Source organism: Lepidochelys kempii, chromosome 2, assembly GCF_965140285.1.
Source record: "Lepidochelys kempii isolate rLepKem1 chromosome 2, rLepKem1.hap1, whole genome shotgun sequence".
In the NCBI taxonomy this organism is placed as follows: Eukaryota; Metazoa; Chordata; order Testudines; family Cheloniidae; genus Lepidochelys; species Lepidochelys kempii.
The window spans coordinates 97664022-97686241 of NC_136381.1; the positions used below are offsets into that span (position 1 = coordinate 97664022).

General features: G+C 38.0%; 1 protein-coding gene across 9 annotated transcripts in view; it reads left to right on the plus strand.

Annotated features, from left to right (window-relative positions):
- The window catches only part of SOCS6 (suppressor of cytokine signaling 6), a 31071-nt gene extending 17411 nt beyond the window's left edge, over positions 1-13660 (plus strand). For 3 of the 9 annotated variants that reach the window (XM_073331737.2, XM_073331730.2, XM_073331738.1), the window contains exons 2-3: positions 8344-8474; positions 11313-13660. In XM_073331737.2, the coding sequence (XP_073187838.1) occupies positions 11438-13042 (1605 nt within the window). In that variant the 5' untranslated portion in view covers positions 8344-8474; positions 11313-11437 and the 3' untranslated portion in view covers positions 13043-13660. Of the gene's footprint in view, positions 1-1152; positions 1251-8343; positions 8475-11312 lie in introns of all 9 variants that reach the window. The other 6 variants (XM_073331740.2, XM_073331735.2, XM_073331741.1 and 3 more) reach the window with 4 other exon arrangements.
- The last annotated feature ends 8560 nt before the right edge of the window (positions 13661-22220 follow it).

The window sequence follows — 22220 nt, forward strand, 5'->3', positions numbered from 1 at the left end:
TGCTGGTGAGATATGCACTGGTGAAGAAGCATGTCCACTGTGACCTGTGCTTGTAGTACTCTGGGCTGTGACCTAGCAGTCTGTTCCCGAAACCCTTCTCTATGGGACCAGGGCCATCACCTCAGTGATATCTCCGTCTAGCCACTGTAACCCTGGCATTAGCATTGTCTCACACTGAAGCACACCATAATCAGATTTCACAGTCACCACAGCCATATACTTTCTTCTGTGTCCACACTTAGGCGTAGGGAGGATACTATAGGGGTGTTAAAGGATTATGTGAAAATGAATATGGCACCTAAAAGAATCATACAGTAGCTTTTATTGGCTACATACTGTACTGATACGCAAAAATAAATGCATTATCATTACTCTATAATATCCTAACTCATATCATCTAAAAAAAACCTGGAAAGGGGCACAAATATGCTTGCTTGCGCAAGGTGCTAAAATGCCTAGTTACAGCTCTGCTTGCTTCAGTTTTGATTTTGACATCACCATCTCTTCTTACAACTTGTTGTCTAAGTGGAGGTTCTGCTGCACTACCCCTTTAGAGCTATATTTGGTTAGGAATAATGCATATATCAGTCTGTTCATTACAAACTACATCAATTTGTGAACATGGATTGTTACTTTTGTCAAGTATTAAGAAATGGAAAAATACAGCTTACAAAAATTGAGCAATAAAAATGCCTATCTCCACATACAAATAGTACATACAAATTAAAAAATATAAAAAAGTCTTAGTAGAGTGTGTTCTGTGGATTGTTTTTTCTTATGGCACTGGTTTTCATTTCATAGCCAGCAATAATTGGAAATCAGTGCAGGAATTTGACCATATTCAATTTTTTATGTGGCCATTGGAGTGGAGGTTGTTCTTTTAGATATCATTCATGGTATGAGTTTGGTGCTGTCTTGTTGAGTTGGCTACACATTATGTGCACTTGTGTTCTCTGAGATTGCTGCATATTTCAACTCAGGAACCATGAAAAATGTTACTGTGTTTATTTGTTACAGAAATATTAATCAAAAGCAGTACAGTACAAAATAAAAACTAACTGCTGTACCAACATGAAAACTGGAATAGCATTTTAACGGTGTACGAGCATTCACTTGCTTTTATTCTACAGCCAGTTTTCTTTCCCTTTTTAGGGAAAGGCTTGAAAACTGCTGCTGGAGGTGATGTTATTGGAGTCATATTAGGAAAAGAATGATTAGACTGATGCTGACCAGGAAATTTCTTTGAGAAGGTGCTTTATTTTATTGCTTTTAGCCTTTCAGTGCACACCTTAAACAGTTCTACTGTGTTTTTAAAATTACTTTTTGAAATGCATCGGGATTTCACAGACAAACTCTGTTGCCTAAAATTCTTAGGCAGTACTTTCATGTGGACAACTGATTGGGTTATGCCCTTTTCAACAAGTGTTCCAGCTCTCCAGGACTAAAAGGATTTGTTGATACTTCTTTGTTTTTTCTTTTTGCAGAGACGGTCCTAATTTAGAGAAAGATAGGTCCTTTTATGGTTTTACAAATATCTTTCCTATTCTCCCTTTCATTTTCATTACATAAATTTGTAGGACCCTTTATTACATTGTAATAAAATATATTTTAAAAGTACATTGCTCCCTGCCCTTAGTTATGAAGAAAGACACCATGTAAGTAATTCTAGCCAAGTGTCTGTAACTTTTTTAAAAACAGCTTTAATAAGATAATACCTAAAGGAAACATTGTCCTAACAGCAGTAAAAAAAAGGGTGGGGAGGGGAGCAACAGAATCTTAGAACTTCCCAACTTCTTCTTCTTATATTTTGAGCATCCCCGCTTCCTCAGGGCTCAGTAGAACTGAAGAATTCCAGTCTTAAGCACAGTGTCTTGTACTTTACTGTATGAGAGCGCCACATTCAAGGAGAACTCAACTTCCTGTATCTATAATCCTCATCTGGATGGGAAGGTGGATTAAAGCCTAATCTTTCCCAAACACAACCTCCCTATAAATCTAATCATCACCTAGATGCTAAAGTTTAACCCTTGCTGCCAGGACATACTGCCCAAAGTTGCAGTCCTGTGAAACAATAAGAAATGAAAATGGAACCTGACTCATACTTAAGAGTCCATACCAGGCACAAACAAACAACATCATATCTGATGCATCCGATGAAGTGAGCTGTAGCTCACGAAAGCTCATGCTCAAATAAATTGGTTAGTCTCTAAGGTGCCACAAATACTCCTTTTCTTTTTGCGAATACAGACTAACACGGCTGTTACTCTGAAACCCATCATATCTGAGTGTCCCCTTCGTTCTTTTGCCAAGGGGCTGAAGGACATTCACCAGCTCACTGCTGCGACAATGTGCTGACTATCAAACTTAGATATAAATTTGTAGTCATTGCTACCTACCCAAGCCACACAAAAGCAGAATACCTGCACAACTCAGCTAACAGTTGTGTGAAAAAATTCAAAACTTCACATACAAAGAAAAAAGAAATCTAGATATTACTTTGAACTGTAACCAGACAGATGTGGAAAGATATGGGAGTCCCTGCAGCCAGTGTTGAGTGAAGTAGGGAAAGGGTCTGTTTCAGCCCATTGCAGGTTTGCATTTTCAGCTGCTTGCTGGCCAGTCCAGTTGCCTGGTAGAAGTGTTGGATCTGGCTACAGATTGGCCTCCTAATAGGAGGCAAAACACTAACAAGCAATGTGATGCTGCCTGAAGGTAGGGCCAATCGTCAGGTCCCAACTCTGCACTCTGGCATCAGCTTAAATGGTTTTGCATTCTGTTGTCATTTTGTGTACAACTGATTGCACTGTTAGTGATGCAGAAACTTTTCATACACAAGGGTTTTTTAATAATGCGGTTTTCCTCCTACTTTTCTATTAGCAAAGATTAACTTTACTACCTTACTATTCTGCTATTCTGATTGATAATGGTTAGCAGATTTGCTGTATGTGCTGCTGATAAAGCATTATTACTGATGGGCAGTTTTTCCACTTATGATTTATGCATCTCTGGTAAAAAGAATTGTAGAACAGATGTGACTAGCTATTTTGTGTTTGAAGCCAGAGAAGAGTATGCTGTACCTGAATGTGGTTTTTTTTTTTTTGCCATTGGGAAAAGGGACTTTGTTAGACCCATGTGAGGCAGAAAACTTTTTTCCTTTGTTAGTTATTTTATAAAAGTTTGGAAGGTTTAAATGCTTGGTGCATAATAATGAATGTTCAGGGCATAGGTCTTCATTTATTGTTAGAGAAAAAAGGGCCTGAATTACTGTTAAACTGTGAAAGTGTAAGATGTGGTGAATTATCTAAATCACCAGTCCATAAGGGCCTCAGAACTGCTTTGACATCTCTCCATCTCGCATATGAAAGAGTGTTTGTGCGCTTCTTATGCTGAGCTACGAGGCCCGTGCTGAGCAGCAGATCTCCAAAGAAAAGCAAGAAGGAGATAGGATGGGCTTTGGTACAATTTAAAACAGTGCTGAGGCCAGTCCCAAACAGGTCTGTTGTGTTTCTTTGTTTTCAGAAAGTTTCAGAGCATCAACATAAAGAAGTATTCAGATTAAAATGGCTTAATTGAAAGCAGAATTTTTCACGTTTGACCTAGGAATTTAGTCCAAGTTTAGTAAAAAGAAAACATAGCAGTGTCTCCAATGTGCTTGTGACACAGTGAACAAACTGAAGATTGCTGTGTGTAATCTTCCCCACCTGGAATTTTTTATTTTGTAGCGTCTAGTATGGACATGGACATTACTCTCTACATTAAACATTTTAGGTACTTGTTATAGAGTGCTAAGTATGAAACCCTGTTCACAGCGGCACCAATCAGGCATAGAAGATTGGAGCTGATGATGCAGACCTGTGCCTAATTTGTGGGTGGGGCAGGGCAGAAAGGCTAAATAAACCATTAGCCCAGTGGTGAGCAGCCTGCGGGTTGCATGCAGCCCGTCTGGGTAATCCGCAGGCTTGGCCGCCCGCAGCTCCCAGTGGCCACGGTTCGCTGTTCCCGATCAATGGCAGTGAGGGGGAGACAGAGATTGCTTTCCCCCTGCTTGTAAAGGTGCTAGGTTTGGTGGCACTCAATTATAAATAAACTGCACAGGGTGTTGAACCAGTACAAGGGTCTCTTCGTGCTTTGTCGACTGAGACAGAAGCAGGACCGAGGAGGCCCTGTTACAGTACTGTTTGAAGTGTTGAGGGTGGATGGTGGGAAAATCTCATTAGACAGCTTCGTCTCTTAACATATTGCTGAAGGTGCAACTTACCAATGGAAGTTAAGAGGTGTTAAGTAAAATACACTATTGTTAGCTTTTAAAGAACCATTCCTTAACAATTGATATGTATAAAAATAACTGTACTTATATTTGCCCCAGCCTTTTTCAAGTATTCCATAATACTTTGACACAGCTTCTCAGATCACAGAGGTATTCATTTTAAGGTAAATTTTGAGTACTCAATTTGAAAAGAAATCTGAATTATTCAAATATTTAAACTATTGTGAATCTTTTAGTTCCGGGCATTGAAACTTGATGTGGTTGTGCCTCATCAGTAAAGAAATGTGACTCAGTTAGATGCAAGCTTTTAATATATTGTTTAGGATTAAAAAAATTTAAATGATGTATTGGAAATCCATACAGAACAAAAATGTGTGACTCCATACAGAATAAAAATAAATTAAGTGGCTGTGGCTTTAATGTGGAGTGCAAAGTTTAAATGAACATATTTCTTAGTAAATTGGGGCTATGTCATGTCAGTTTCTTCTATAAGCATAATTCCCTTTTCAAATCAATAGCACATTCGGCATTAAAAATCAGTGGCACGTTACCTATGATAATTAAGTACACAACGTTAGGTAACTATGCATTTGTATTAAGATGCTTTCAGATCCAAGGCTAACTATGTACTTCCCTGTTTTCAGTATTCGGCTTTAATTAAATGTTTCGGAATTGTGTCCCCCTTTTTTAAAAAATAGCAAACAAGTCCCTTTTTTAAATCTCCAGAACCATGCATTGAGTGGTGATTGTGGGTACTGTCTGTATTGTTCTGTTCAGTTTATCTCTGTGCACGGTTGTGCTGAATGCTCTGAAACAGGATGTGTTTTTGCTATGTTGTGAACTTTGTAGATAAATCTAATAACTTGTTCTGGCTGGGATTTTGTATTTCTAAATTATACCTATAGCATACTATAAGTGCAGCAATACTATAAGTGCAGTTGTGAGTTTAAAAATCAAGTTAAATGTTTTCATGTTCCATTTGATGGAAATAAATAGACAAATTAATTAATTAAAAAATCTAATTATAGGAAGGGTAACTGATTTGTTGCCTGATAAATGAAATTGAACCCCATCTCTTCAAAATCATAGTAGACCAGCATCCTTCTCCTCCTCTACCACCACTGCTTCCTCTTCCTCCCCTGCCTGGGTGGCACCGATGACCTGCAACAGTCACTGAAACCTCTGTGCTATCACTGAAACCCTGATTCCAGCCTAGTAAGGTGGGAGTCCCTTGGCAGGGGGAGGTAGTTGGAGAGTGAGCCTGCCCCGCACTTACCCTGCAGCGGTGACTCCCATCCTGTGGGGCTGGGTCCAGGGGTTGAGAGAGAGCCTACCCCATGCTCCCTCCAGGCAGCAACAGCACCTGTGTCCGGTGAGAATGTGCCTAAGCATTGAGAGCGAGCCCACTCCACACTTACCAGGTCACAATGCCACTCATTCAAATTTGGCCAGGCTGCACCCTTGTTATGATGGAAGGGCAGCAGGGCAACCCTATGTGCCAGGTTGCAACACGGAGTGAGGAGCTGGGCCCAGTCCTGTGGGACACAGGAGCTGCCACTGTGGAGTGAGTGCAGAGCAGTCTGGCTCTCCAACATGTCCCTGTCCCTCCACTCAGTGCCACCCTCAGCACTAGACTGGTGGGGGCAACCCACCTAGAGCCTTCCCACACGGACAAACAGAGAAGTGTCAGTATCAGGGAGTTTTTTCACTTCTGTGACAAACTTGCAGCCCTAATGATAGGCAAGCGTAAATTCTATAAATAAATGTTAGAGAATGGCTCTGTGTCAATTTGTGATTCTATTTTTGTTTCTATTCAGTACTTCAGAATTATCATTTCTATTGTAATTGTTCAAGTTTGGCCACATATGGGTGTGTCTGCTTTTTGTATTAACTTTTTTAAGGAGAAAAAGTGTGTGTGTGAGATTAATTTCCAAAGCTGACCTGTTACATAGTAATGTCTTCTGGCAGCACTGTAAATAGTGTTTATCTCAGGAAATGGCTATAGTTAACCTAGGTGAAATAGGTAAAATGAATAAAAACTCTATAAATACAAATACACAAACTTTCTATTGACACAGTACCACACATAAACCATTATGACTGACGTGCCAGATGTCCTATTTAGACCTTTTTTACACCATGATTTAATTGAAACTGCTCTGAAATATTTTGAATAAGCAAGTCTGTGTCATGCTTGTTCAAACACGTGCAATTCTTTAGCTTTCACGGTATATTTTAAATACAGCACCACCATAACATCTCCAATCGACATGTGTTTCTGGAAAATAGATCCTGTCAGACTAACTTGATACCTGTTTTTTTTATAAGATTACAAGACTGGCTGATAAAGGCAATAGTGTTAATATATTATACTTATGTATCTCTAAGGCATTTGACTCGGCACCACATGACTTTTTAATTTTAAACTACAACCATACAGATTAACATGACACACATTAAATGGATTAAAAGATGGCTAACTGTCAGGTCATGAAATATAATTGTAAGCAGGGACTTATCATCCAACAAGTGTGTTTCTAGTGGGTTCGTGCAGGGATTGGTTCTTGTCCCTATGCTAATTAACATTTTTATCAGTGACCTAGAAGAATACAGAAAATCACAATTAATAAAGTTTGCGGATGACACAAAAACTATGGGAGTGGTAAATAATGAAGAGCTGATTCAGTTGCTGATTCAGAGCGGGCTGGATCACTTGGAGAACTTTGTGCAAGCAACTTTACGCCTTTTAATACAGCCAAATGTAGAGAAACACATATAAGAACAAACAGTGTAGGCCCTGCTTACAAAATGGGGGACTCTCTCCCAGGAAGTAGTGACTCCAATACAAACTTGGGGGTCATGGTGGATAATATGCTGAACATATGTGTGATGCTATGACCAAAAGACCTAATTCAGTCCATAGATGTATAAACAGAGGAATCTCAAGTAGGAGTACGGCCGTTATATCACCTCTGTGTTTGCCATTGGTGCCACCACTGCTGGAATACTTTGTCCAATTCTGGGGACAATTCTGGGTCCTCAATTCAAGAAGGATGTTGATAAATTGGAGAGGGTTCAGCAAAGAGCCCTGAGAATGATTAAATTATTGGAAAACATGCCTTACAGTGGTAAGACTCAAGGAGCTCTATCTAATGCGTTTAACAAAGAGATAGTTCAGGTGACTTGTTCACAGTTTATAAGTACCTGCATGGGGATAAAAATTTGATAATCGGCTCCTCAGTCCAGCAAACAAAGGTATAACAAGATCCAATGGCTGGAAGTTGAAACTAGACAAATTCAGGCTGGAAAAAGTTGTAATTTTTTAACAGTGACAATAATTAACCTTGGAACAACTTAACAGCAATTTTTAAATCAAGATTGGATGTTTTTCTGAAATACATGATCTGGTTCAAACAGGAATTAAATCAGGGAATTCCTGTGGCCCGTTTTATACAGGTCGGGTTAGATCAGTGGTAGGCAATCTGCGGCCCGCGGGCTGCACGCGTCCCATCAGGGTAATCTGCTGGCGAGGTGTTAGACAGTTTGTTTACATTGACTGTCCAAAGGCATGGCCGCCCGCAGCTTTCTGTTAACTTTTTGTAGCCTGCCTAGCCTTTAGTAGTCTATGTCTTCTTCTAAATTATGTTTGGTAAAAATCTGATTTTAAAATAAAAGTTTTTGGACTATCAGAGTTTCTTTTTCTTTCTTTCTTTGATCCCTGGCTGTCTCCACTCTCATTTCATTTTGTCTGTCTAGCTTTCTACCTCTTTTGATCTCAAAGTATTCCTAAAATATTTATATTGTCCACTAGACTTTTTGGAATACCATAGCATAACATACTGCATATTCACAGCAGCAGATATCTGCATCAGACCTTACTGGAGAACTTATTAAAATTGACTATGCAGGAGGTGCTACTGAGAAAGTACTTCCGTACAGGGGCTCAGCAATACTATAATTCTTACAGAGTTTCAAATTAAGTTGTCCCACTGATATTAACTGCTACTTTTATAACAAACACTACGGCAAGATGCATTCCATGAAATAATACATATACTAATTTTTGTCATCCCTAGGTGGGAAAAATCTGTGCATGCAAGAGTGTCCCAATGAGTTCCTAAATGCTTCATTCTTTGCACATCTGTATGTATGTCTGTACAGTTCTTTACTAACAGCCCTCAATATAAGGCCTACCTACTTCTCAGAGGTAAGTATTATTAGCAGTTTACATCTGGAAGAATTGAGACAGAGAGAGGTTAAGGGTGTGTCTGCCCTACAGAGGAACAGCTATGGTTATGCAGGAATGCCACTCTAGCGCTGCAGTGTAAATGCTTCCTACAATGACGGAAAGGGTCTTTCTGCTGATGTGGTTAATCCACCTCTCTGAGAAGTGGTAGATAGGTTGACAGAAGAATTCATCCATCAACCTAGTTGCAGCAATACTGTGGTTAGGTCAACCTAACTGTGGTGTTTAGGGTGCCAAATTTTTCACAGCCCTGCGATGAGGCTAGGTCAATATAATTTTTAACTTAAACCAAGTCACTGGACTTCTCAGTGCAGACTGGTCCAGTACGTAATAGGACTTAATAAAAAGCCTATTGAAATCAATTTCAGTTAAATTCAGTATTTCAGTTGAATTCAGTGGGCTACAGGCCAGGACCATAATTCATTTGATCACGTTGCTTGTTCATGGGTGAATAAACTGGTGCCCTGGGACATACCAAGGTTAATCCTGCACAAGTTTTTATAACTTTAAGACATGACCATCATTCTCATTATATGCTTTATTAATCTGATAAATATATTTAACTACCAAAAGTTGTAGACCTATAATCCATAAGGTTTCTGTGCTAAAACATAGTGTTCACAGTTGCAGTGGAAAGTGGCAGATCTTTCTTTCTAGACTAGCATGAGAAAATATTGGCAACTAAAGCATTTTAAAATATAGCGATGTCATTTTGTGACAGTTCTCTTGTATTCTTTACAATATGGTAGTTACTTTAGTGTTGTTTGATAATGTTGGAGTTTTCTCAAGATATATTAGCCTGAAATTCCAAGGTAAGGTTCCACTTTGCAAAAATCCTCTAATAATCAAAAGTATGCTAATGCACAGTTTAAATAAATCCAAACAAGAACTACTCTGCTCCCATAGTGGCACTCAGAACCAAGAACGATTCAGAGATGACCTTTTCCTCTCTTCCCACCAGTTCCTTTCATTAGAGGCTTCAAAATTAATACTTTATTCTTAAACTTGGTGAAACTTTGTGATAAAGTTTTTGCAGATGTGTTTTGTCTGCTCTCAGGGTGCTCCAAGAGGGTCAGAATTAGGATAGTTTGGATGATCGTACTCTGCATATGCTTAATTTCAAATATGTTTGATTTTTGTAGAGTATTTCCTTAGATTTTAAAAAATGTTTAAGAATTGCTCAGTAGTAGAAATACCTGTAAACCTTGGAAGCCAGTCATAGATCCGAGCTGTGTTGGAATGTAAGTTGGACCAGACAGCCTCCAACTTTCATAAGTGGCTACCTCCTTCCTATTCCCCATCTTGGCCTTTCATCCAATATACAGCTTTCCTTTTCCTGTGGTCCCAATGTAGTTTTCTACTAGCTACTCCCTACTTTGCCACTTGTGAGTAATTCTGCTTTCGCAAACTCATTCTAATAAAAATTATACCATACCATATCATTATGTATTTTACTTAATACATATTTAAGTATTTTCACAACACCACCTTTAAATGTTTCTATAATTCCTACATGCACGCCCTCAAACCTGTGAAAGCTCCTACTTAACATCAATGAAGTTTGATGTTCCTGGATGCACCTATTTTAAAGAAATGATGACCCTAAAGGGAGTTGGGAGAACCTTTGAAAAGTGAATGAAAGGAATTTTTTGTGAATACCATATCTCTGAATTTCCTTGTTTGATTTGCATTTAAAAAAAAAAAAAGTTACCTTGCAATAAGATGTGAAGGAGATTGTTTTGGTTTTGTTATTGTTACTAATATTGTCTTGTTATAACTTATAAGTCCAATTCTGTGAATGAAACTCTCATTTCACTCTTTAACTACTGCTCCTTAATGACAAGAAAATGTTTTTTATGGTTATCTCTTCCTGTAGCCACATGGTTTTTCTTAACATGTTCTTTAAATTAAAAGGCATTTTTAAGTGTGACAGAAATCCTATAATTAATGTTTGGGCATGATCCTGCAGCCCTTACTAACTTGGGGAGCTCCATTTGTAATCATTTATACCAAAAAATTAAGGTTGGTTGTTAGTAACTGAGTGAATGTAGTTGTGGTACACAAATTATAAAGGCATATTACAAGGCTGCATGGCTCATGAGTAAGGAGAGGCATGTAGCTGTGCTGCTTCATGAGGAGCCCTGGGCATGAATTCTCTGGGTAGGGAGTAGGGGGGAAGTAACTTATTGTAGCCCTATACGTGGTGCTGCCCCATGTATCATTTCATCTCAGTTGAGGGTAGGGGAGAGGGGATGGAGCCAAGGCTCCACCTACTCCCCACTCCTCTGTCTACATACTCTTGGGGTGGGGAAGGAAGGAGAGGGAAATGGGTAGTATTGAGCAGGTACACCTTGCTCTCTCTGCTCTCCACCCCCCATGGCTGGACCTGTGATGTGGGAACCAAAGAGGCTGGGCACACAGAGTGAGTGAAGGTCTCTTAGGGCTTATCTACACAGGAAAATTTCCTCATGGCCACGTTAGGACCAGTCACAATCTAGCCCTGGACTAGGAAGCTTGTTGTACCCATTATCATCCTCAACAATTAGTCAGCTTCCCCTGTGTTGGGTTGGTCTTTCACATAGCAAAGGAAAGAGGAAAATTATATATAAAAACTAAAAAGTGATTTTAAAACCAGAACAACTGGCAGGCAACTCAAAAAGCAGATGTTGTACTTTTAAGTCATTTATTGAACTTGACTGGATTTCCTAAGTACAGCTTTGCATTCATTTGGTGCCCAACTGTAGTTTTCGTTTAAAATGTTTCTTTTGTGAAGTTAAATGTCTTTTTATTTGTTTCCAGGAAATGGCTCTTGAAGTTAAATGAGGCTGGATAAAATATATACATGAAGCAGAGGCTGCTCTACATGTGTTAAGGCTAAAATACAAGAAGAGTTTTTGATCAGCCAGACTTGGTAACTTGTCATAATGAAGAAAATTAGTCTCAAAACAATTCGCAAGTCCTTTAACTTAAATAAAAGCAAAGAAGAAAGTGACTTTGTAGTGGTTCAGCAGCCATCATTAAGTGAATTTGGAAAAGATGACTCCTTGTTTGGCAGCTGCTATGGTAAAGATTTGGCTAGCTGTGAAGTTAACAGTGAAGATGAAAAAGGTGGCAAAAATAGATCAAAAAGTGAAAGCTTAATGGGTACTTTAAAAAGAAGGCTTTCAGCAAAACAAAAGCAGAAAGGGAAAGGCAGCACGCCATCTGTAAGCTCTGCTGATGACGATACCTTTTCTTCCTCATCTGCTCCAATAACCTTTAAAGATGTGAGAGCTCAAAGACCTCTAAGATCCACATCCCTCCGTAACCATCATTACAGTCCAACACCATGGCCTCTTCGATCGACAAACTCAGAAGAGACTTGTATCAAAATGGAAGTGAAAGTCAAGGCCTTGGTCCACTCCTCTAACCCAAGCCCAGCACTGAATGGTGTTCGAAAGGACTTCCATGACTTGCAGTCAGATAGTGTGTTTCAAGAACAAAACAATACATTAAAAAGTACAGAATCCCAGAATGGGGACCTACATCTTCATATTGATGAACACGTGCCTGTAGTTATTGGACTAATGCCTCAGGACTACATTCAGTATACTGTGCCTTTAGATGAGGGAATGTATCCTTTGGAAGGATCACGTAGTTACTGTCTGGATAGTTCCTCACCCATGGAAGTTTCAACTGTTTCTTCTCAAGTGGGCGGAAATGCTTTTCATGAAGATGAGGGTCAGGTGGATCAAGATGTAGTTGTTGCTCCAGATATCTTTGTGGACCAGGCAGTGAATGGTTTGTTGATTGGTACCACAGGAGTCATGTTGCAAAGCCCAAGAGTTAATCACAGTGATGTCCCTCCACTTTCACCATTGCTACCTCCAATGCAGAATAATCAAATCCAAAGGAACTTCAATGGACTGAATGGCACAGATGCCCATGTGGCTGAAAGTATGCGCTGCCATTTGAATTTTGATCCTAACTCTGCCCCAGGAGTTGGAAGAGTCTATGACTCTGTACAAAATAGTGGTCCTATGGTTGTGACGAGCCTCACAGAGGAACTGAAAAAACTTGCAAAACAAGGATGGTACTGGGGCCCTATCACACGTTGGGAGGCAGAGGGAAAACTGGCGAATGTGCCCGATGGTTCATTTCTTGTTCGAGATAGCTCTGATGACCGTTATCTTTTAAGCCTGAGTTTTCGCTCCCATGGTAAAACTCTTCATACTAGAATTGAACATTCAAACGGTAGGTTTAGCTTTTATGAACAACCAGATGTGGAGGGCCATACTTCTATTGTTGATCTAATTGAACATTCAATCAGGGACTCTGAAAATGGAGCTTTTTGCTATTCAAGGTCTCGATTGCCTGGATCTGCAACTTACCCAGTGAGATTGACAAACCCAGTATCTCGGTTTATGCAGGTGCGTTCCTTACAGTACCTGTGTCGTTTTGTTATACGTCAGTATACCAGAATAGACCTGATCCAGAAACTGCCTTTGCCAAACAAAATGAAGGATTATTTACAAGAAAAGCACTACTGAAAGCTTATGGGAATCTTGCATCTTGCACTTTGGGAACAAAAAAAAGATTGAAATACAGTTTACAAATTTTCATTGCTATCAAAATCTTTTGCTGCCATAACAATGTTTCATTTTTGTGTGTAAAGAAGGGTAATGCATCTTTTTTGTTTGTTTATGTTTGGTGTTTTTTGTTTGTTTGAGGGGGCTTTCTTTTTTTAAAAAAAAAGAATGATCTCAAGGTTTTTAGAAGTGTGAAATATCTATCTTTCATCAATGTGCAGAAAATAATCTCAATGTGAATGATCAGATTCTCCTTAATTTCCCCAAGTTCTTTGCTGCTATCCACTGTGATTTTTATGCATTCCGAGTGCATTTCATGTGTATTCAACAATAAGTAAAAGTGAAATGAAACTTGTAGAATGGAATTTTTGTCTTCTTAAAATGGCCTATTTTATAAAGATAATTGTGGACAAAACATACAGGTAGATAAATTACAGAATGTAGTGAAAATGATTTCCCAGCATCCTAAATGGACATCTCCATAGAACTGCCCTAATTTCAAACTTATTAATTGATGTAGCTGTGTGATGGAATATAGTTATGCAGCATATCTTTGGAAACCTCCTTTCTCCTAAATGATTTCATAGTTTGTACACGCTATTTTGCCTTTGAGAAATTGGGTTGAATTTTCTTTTTATTGGAATTTCCTTATAATTTTTTCTTCTCCTTTTAAAAATAGCCTTTAAAAACAGTTTTGAAAAAACAGAGAATCAATATGGAAATTGTAGTATTTAAGATAAGTGCTAAACATGGATTACTAATGGCACTGTTGAAAAAAAATCTACAAATCTCCCTAATTGTAGGAACTATCAATTAAAGTGATAATGTGACGAGACCTCTTAAAGCCAATTTCTACACTACAGTTGGTTTTGGTTTGTCCCCCCCCCTTCTCTTTTCTCTCTTGCATTTTGATAGCTAGCTAGGATTTGATTCTGGGATTTTTGGGGGGAGTGGGGGAGGGCTTAAACAAATTATCCCCAAGGCTGCATTTGTATATTTGAAATTAGAAGGAGAAGGGGTTTTGGTTTAATACAGTGGCCACAGAAAAATGCTTCGTTACTAACAGTCCCAGGCGCTGTCATGAAAATTGACTGATTTGACATAAAGGTATCATATCTATTTAGTAAATATTTCTAACATCTGACAAGGATAGTGGCATTTGAAAAGTCTATGGGGAGCCTGACTTTCTAAAAGAGATTTCTGAATTGGGAGACTGGGCCCTAGATTGCAAAGTTTTCTTTGTGCAATATTCATCATATTGGTGTTTCCCTTTATAGCTATATTACATTTGTGTTTTCAATTTTAAAAGTGACCATGACTAACTTTGGTTTTTTGTTTTGTTTTAAAATCAATGTTATATTTTTAGCATGTCACCTTCTCCATCAGCAGTTGGCAGGAGTTTCTATTTAGTAAAGACCAACATAGAAAAAGGCTGGGATAAATCCTTTTTGGATCATTTTCTTCTGCTTATTCTATCTAGCTTTTTTTGCCCGTGAAATGAGTTTGTAGCATTGGATACACTATTGCCGCCAAGTGCTATAGTAGCACTTACATCTTGGGTTGCCTGAATTGATATGCTAAATTTATATATATTTTTTTTTAATTTATTTTTTGGACCACAGTATTTAAAAAAAAAAATCAAAGGCAGATAAAGCCTGTCTGTTCTGAGGGATAGAGGATAATGATTTCTTCTTTTGTCCAATAATATTTTTAAACTTAAAAAAAATTCTCAGAAAAATATATATGTTTAATTTGTTGTCTCTGCCATTCACATATATTTATGCAAGTTTGAATCCAGATTTTTCTCTTCTGGAGGTTTTTTTCTTCTTTGAATCAGGGCTACAAACTTTATTAAAAAAGGCACAATAATCTTATAGCTTGGTACAGTGTTCTGATTCTATCTGAGAGGAGGACAGAGGAAATAATTTTTATGGCATATGAAACATACTTGTTAGAATGAAACCTCTCACATTTTTTTCACTTTAAAAGTTCTTCCCCCATGCAGTCCAGAGGGACCGTACATTGTACAAAGTCTCTGGAATGGTGTAGTACATTAGGCAATTATATAAAATTAGTGAAATATATCCCAGTGTTTAACAAACTGAAAGATGCATTTAAAATATGCTTTGTGCATAAGTATTTAATGGACCTTGTATAAGGGCTTAAACATGTGAAACTCTAATATCCCAATTTCATTGCTCTGTTGAGAAAATGTATATGAACTTGTGTGCCAAGTTTCTTTTCCATGTCTTCATTTATTTGTTTGGTCACCTATAAGAGTTGGTTACTTTTGAAATACTACTTTTGATTAAAATCATCCAGTCCATTTTGAGTTGCCTTCCTTGCTGTGTACTTTAATTGTAAACTTAGTAAAAGGTCCAGTTCTAATTGCCACTTTTGGACGAGCTTTCCATAGGTTTGATTAAAAGGACCCTGACAAGTAATTTAGACCTAAGAGATGACCTGCCTAGACTTTTTTTTGTAATCTGATGCTGTAGTGTCCTAAATTTCAAATATTTTGAAATCCACCATTCTGTAAAGACATATTTTTTTAAAACTGATGGATTCAGAATCTCTCTCTTTTTGTTACTGAAGCAGTCTTCCAGCCAATAGTAGGAGCACAAATTAAGAAACCCTGTTTTGAAAACATTGACTTATAGTTGCTTATTATAGCGATTACTGTGACAGCCATAGTAAGGTTGTTTAGTTACAAGGCAACTGAAAATTATTAAGAGGCAGCAACTGTAATCAGGAAAGACTGTGTTGGTTTGTGCTCAATAACAAATAGAGGAACAAAATCTGTGTTTGCCAAATGGAAGAAAACAAAAAATGGTAGGTTGAGGAAAAAGTTATTTTCAGGCCTTTAAAGGAAGATAAACAAAGATTAAATAAAAATAAAAATGACTTGACTCTGTTCCTTTAAAGTAAAACAGTGTTTATTTTAGTCAGCACAACAGTCAGACTTGCAACTGAATTGTTGCAAAATGTATTTGAAGATGAAACTTTGAAATAAAATTTATTTCTGAAGCTACAAGATGATGATGGAAGTTATTGGTGACACTGACTGCTTTACTAATTAGAAGAATAAAACTACAGCTTGTATTTCGATATTATGTCAAAGGTTTTTTTCTGATTCTTACAACAGTGTTAATTGAAGCTATTCAATTAGCTTCAATTAAGTTTCTTTATATTCTTTGGTCAGGTTGCAGGTCCTTTATGCTGCTGCTGACATAAATTAATACTATCCTTTTTATCAAGATGGTTTCCACCATTAGTAGCTTTTATCAAGATGGTTTCCACCATTGGAAATGCTATTATTAATTAGAAATTTTATTTTCAAATATATACATTTCATAGTCTGATCATGCTAAGAGGTGCTTTTATATGAACATTGACTGCTGGGCTAATGAAAATATGAGAAGTTTTTCTTCTCTGCATTTCATACTGTATGAATTCTGGCTATGTAAATTAAATCATAATACCAGCAATATATTGCCTGTAATTCCAGTAAGGAATGGTTCTCAGTTACATAACTTTTAAATTCTAAGCTAAATGATGGGTACAATATTGATTGCCAATCTTATTTCTTTTAATACTTTTTAAAATTCTACAGAGAAAAATATTAAAAACATTCTTTATTAATAGACATGGGATAGTTAATAGCTCATAACATCACAAAATATTATGGAGCTTGCTCTATCTGGAAAGTGTTCTAAACCCTAAACACGGATAATGAAAAAAATTCTTACAGAATTTTGTATTAATACATGTTGGGTTAAAGAATTTTATAGTGGTGATGGAGTGCCATGAAATTAATACTTGCAATCCAGATTGCTGTAGTTTACATTTTTCTGTATGTTTCAAGCTAGGTGTGCGTTATTTGTACTAAGCACACCAAAGAATGAATTATCCAAAGTCCATTGATTTTAATGTGTTTTGGTTTGTAAACAAAATTATAGTAATTTCTTGCACATTTTTGAAAAATAATTGTATAAGGATTTATGTATCTGCTTCTAGATACAGTGTGTAAATAAAAATTTCATTCACAAGAGAATCTGTGGAGTATTCAATAAACAAAATGAAATCCTGAATCAAATATTGAAAATTTTTTGGGGGGAGGCGTGATAGCTGACTTATATCCGTATCAATGAGATGTTGAGCTATCATTTGCTTGTGATCAGAATATAGCTGCAATTTTTCCTGCTATTAAGGTGCTTGTATCTCTGGCTATCATTTTTGCTTTCCAGGAGGTTGCCAGTATATAATTAAAATATGGTGTTTATTGAGCATGCACACTTTAGATAGCTTTGGCTATCACTGTTTCCTGTGGTGGTGCTGCTTTCAATTTTTTAGTGTAAACGCTCCAAAAAAAGCTTGCCTTGAATGGTGCCCTTTTTTTTTTTTTCCTAAAAAAAGTGAGAGTTCATAATTTTCAGGAAAGCCATCAAGTAGTTTGAGTGTGAGCTCCAAAATTGAAGTTAAAAAAGGTACAAAATACATAATCACTAGTTTATTTGGTGCTGTTTGGGTTAGTTAAGGTAGTAGGATGTTTAAATCAGGGAATGCATACAAAATTTCAAAAATATTACAGCATTAACAATTTGTATTATATAAATAATTGGTATGTCTATAAAAATGATATACATAACAAGTTTTCATTTTTTTGTTTTCTCCCTACAGACTTGGTACTCAGTTTCCCAAAACCACAGCTTTAATATATATTTCAATGGCTTTTTTTCTGTTGTTTTTAAACTTACAATTAAAAGAAAACACATTATTGTAGCAGCTAATACTGTCAGTCTTTGAGTGGGTGTGGGGAAGGGGTGAAGAAGCTTTCCCTTTGTTGAGGTCAAAGGTGGTTGGAACTTAAAATTCCTATTTAGCCACTGCTATTGCAAGAATCATTTGGGATTTGATTATATACTGACAAATGTAGTTGCACATTTCTGCCTGTCTCTTAAGTCAGCTGTTGTTTTTGTTCACATGTTCTAGTTGATTTTAAAGGTACTGTGTGATATGTGGTTGTGTTGTCTATCTACATCAAGTCCTTTACACTTCACTTTTAAAAATACCAGGTCAAATTTAGCTCTAATGTAAGCATTAAGCATTCTCAGTTCCACTGAAGCTAGCGAACTTACTGCCAATTACGCCAGGGTGAATTTAGTCCAATAAGATCACAACTGTGTCAGCTTGTGGATAAATGTGTATTTAAATTTGGGTAAGGGATGGGGTTGGGATTGTTATTAGTGCAATTATAAATTTGAAAATGACTCTATAGGATTGAAATGTTTATAATTGAGATGCTCATGCTCCCAGTCTTGTCCATATTATGTATCTTCTTTGTTTTAAACATGGGAGAATGGATGTAAAAAGCCTACCCTCAGGGGTAGATGCCTCACCACATGAAACATGGAATAAAGCGTAAGTGCTTTAACTTTGAATGCTGTTTCTCCTATAAGTACTAAAGATTTCTATGAGATCTGTGGCTTTGTCACTCATGAGATCTTCTTCTCTCATTTGAGGTATAAGTCTCACTTAATCTGTTTCCTTTGTATATGGTAATAGTAGTTTTTAGTTCTATATGTGTGACTTTTTTGTTTTTCTTTAGTACACTTTGCCTTGTTACCACTAACAGCTTTTCACTTTTTAGATTTTGGGTTCTCTGTTAGGCCTGATTCAGCAAAGCAGTTAAGCATGTGTTTAAATACATCGCTGTTCAGAACAGAGCTTAAGTCCCATAGACTTAAAAGGAACATAAGCATAGTCTTAAATTCTGTCCTGAATGAGGATGCTTTCTTGAATATGTTTTGTGTTTTTTATTTTAAACCAATCTCCTACTGTCCACAGTAGCACTTGTATCCTTATGTCTTCTAAGTGTGTTATACATTAGAAAATTGATTCTGCTGTTTCCTCTCATCAAAAGCCATTCAGAGTGGGAATGGGATTACATAGGGAAAATAAAAGTTAAATATTTTCTTGAAGAAGGGGGGATGACTCAGAAACACTATGTATTCTGCACCCTCAACATGGAGCATGTGACTCTAGCTAGCCAACTTGCCAGTTACCTTTACTGAATCACCTAAAGTACTAATGCAGCACTGGGGTCCTTGGCAGGCTAACTGGCCCTCTTCTTATGGTTGTTTGTAAAGGCAGTAAATTCAAGCGATACCTTCCAAAATGGGCAAGAAGAGGCAGACCCAGCTTTGCTTGGCTGACATCAGGAAGGACAAGCAAATAAGACTTCCTGCTCTCAACTCACAACAGTCCAGAGTGTGAACAGGTTGTGCAAGGATTCTCCACCCTGTGCTAGAGCCAGTTGCTGACCCTGTAGTCAAAGTGCTGTCTTTCCACCCGGGCTGGCTCTACGCTTTTTGCCGCCCCAAGCAGTGAAAAAACCTGCCGCCGTCAAATTGCCACCGCGGACGGCAGGAGAGAGAGAAGTTGCCACCACGGCCGGCAGAACGGAGAAGCTGCCACCGAATTGCCGCCACTGCGGAAACTCTGCCGCCCCTTTCTTCTGACTGCTGCCCCAAGCACCTGCTTGGAACGCTGATGCCTGGAGTCGGCCCTGCTTTCCACCCATGGAGTGAGGAGAGTGGGGTCACAATCCAAAAGGGAGTGGGATGGGAAAGAGAGGAAGAAGAGCTGTGACAAGAATAGTGTTAGGCTTTGCCCCAGAAAATTCAGGAGGCATTGTGCTGTGGGGCTCCACAATCCATCTATTCTTAGACACAATCTAGTCCTAAATTTAGTATTCTAACTAATTTTCTTCAGTCTGTGTCTATTTGCTAATATGTTGAGCTGAAGTGATTCCTTGGATTGGAAGGAATCAAGATACATTTAGTTACAGGATGTTTATAGAATTCTACGTCATGAATCCTACAGTGCGAAGGAGAAAGCTTTATACACAAGTTCTCCATCTTACTATAGGCTCTGCAACTCTCCTCAGCTATATGAAGCTATGTAGAATTCTTCCTTCTGGCTCAGAGACAGTTTCATGGTTTGCTTAGCCTTCTGCAATGTATGAACCAGAAACCATTCATATTTTTAAATGCAACCCCTTTTAGTTTATAGCAGTTTAAATATTATTTAATTATTGCTACATTAATGGAGAAAATACTTTGTAGTATCATCCTCCTTTTCCTAATGACAGCTACATTGTCTTGCTTTCTGCTAAAGCTTTCAGGTGAGGACATTTCTGTGTTTGCCCATATCTCATCAATCTTGGAGGCCTCTGGGCTGAAGAGACTTTTGGCACTAGTATTCCCCCAGAGACTGCATTCAGCATTCCAACTTTTCCCCAGTTCACTGCCTCTATGAGGAAACAGCAGCTGCTCTTTCTTGTTCTGTCTCAGAATTCTTTGGACTGTACGATCCATTGCTTTTGCACATCCACTGCTGGGAACTCAATTCTTCACAGAAAAATCTCTTATTTAGTATCTTCTATTAAAAACACATTCCTTCCTGCCTCTATGTAGGGCTTCACAGGAGTGTAGCCCAGCCATTTGTGTTCTGTGTTACTTGAAGGAGTTTTAAAGCTAACTAAGAATAAAAAATCAAAACTGCCTTGCTATTTGCCCTAAAAGAAGTGAAGTGGTATATAGGAAAATGCTTTGTTTATTTCTGAACTAAGCAAAGCAGGTAAACTTTTTCCTTTACTGGTTTGGAGAAGCAGTGTTGCCAATTCTTGTGATATTTGGGTTTGTTTCCTTAAAGCCCCAGCATCTGTGATTGGGAGATTGGACTCTTTGCAATTCATGAACATGGATATGTGTGAGGAAGTAGAACTCAGTTTCTTGGTATCTTTCTTCTTTTTGCTCTATGAGGTTTCAGTGGGAAATGAAATACGTAGGACTTTCTAATATCTGATATCTAATATCTAGTGTCTGCTATTGTGCTGTTGGCTGAGCCTGCATTTCAGTTCTGTCCACTAGTTTGGTTCTGAAATAGTTTCTGACTTGATCTTCTGAGCTTCTAAGCTGTATGGACTGTACAACATATTCCTGTTTTTAGGGAGCACAAGTGAACCCTGCCAGGACACCCACTCCAAATACAGCTTTTCTTCCTCCTTACCACTCACTGCTGAGAGTGAGTGTAATGCCACTTGGGTGCTCATTCAGTTTCTGCAACTTGCTCTTATATCTGCTGTTGTCCTTAGTAATTGACCTTTCTCCAGTTTCAGTGCATTAAAGATAAATCCCTAGGGTTATATCTACACTGCGATTAAAAAAAACCCAATGCACAGAGTCTCAGAGCCTAGGTCAGCTGTCTTGGGCTAGCAGGGCTCAAGCTGCAGAGCTATAAAATTGCAGTGTAGACATCCCCCTTGCAGGGTCTCAGAGCCAGGCTCCAGTACAGAGCCTTGTGAGCCTGCCAGTCCTGCTGCAGGTCTCGTATCACAGGGTAGTGAGGGTACAGTATGCAAACTCAGCACAGTCTCTAGCACTGTAGGGACCTGATTCTGATCAGGAGTACTATAATATAAATAAAATATATTTTCTAATTTACATGCCTAATACTAGTTAAATGACACTCTGGGGTTATATTTCTCACAAGTTACACTCTCCCCAGGGTCTAGTTTAAATGGAAATGGTGTACTTTAATCACAGTCTAAATGCTGAGAACTGAATATGGGCCTAATGTGGCCCAGGAAATCCTTGATTCTTCAATCCTCAGTCAGTTAGTTAGTTGTATATCCAAGTCTCAGCATGAAGAGATCTGACTGCTCAGCATGAAAGTGATAGCCTCTTACTTCACTCTCAAATCTCTTGATGTCTTAAGTCACTTTTCCATCTCCAAAGAAACATCCAAGAAAAATGAAATTTAATGTGCTTTTCCAAAATATTATCAAAGCACCAATTAGACCTGTGAGTGTCCTGGCAGCACACTTCCTCTTCCTATTAGCAATGATATCAGTGAGGTAAATCAATGAGCTTTCTATGAGGATCCCATTGTAAATGATATTTGCCTAAGTGGTTAGTTTACTGCTTTGTCTCCAAGACAACACAGAATTCCACTTGAATATAATATACTTCTCTGCCAATTCCTTTATTCTATCTAATGCCAGTTACATGCTCTGGATGCTTCAAGAAATGTGAAATTCTTTATAAACCAGGCTCAGTGTTGGTGAAAAATCAGA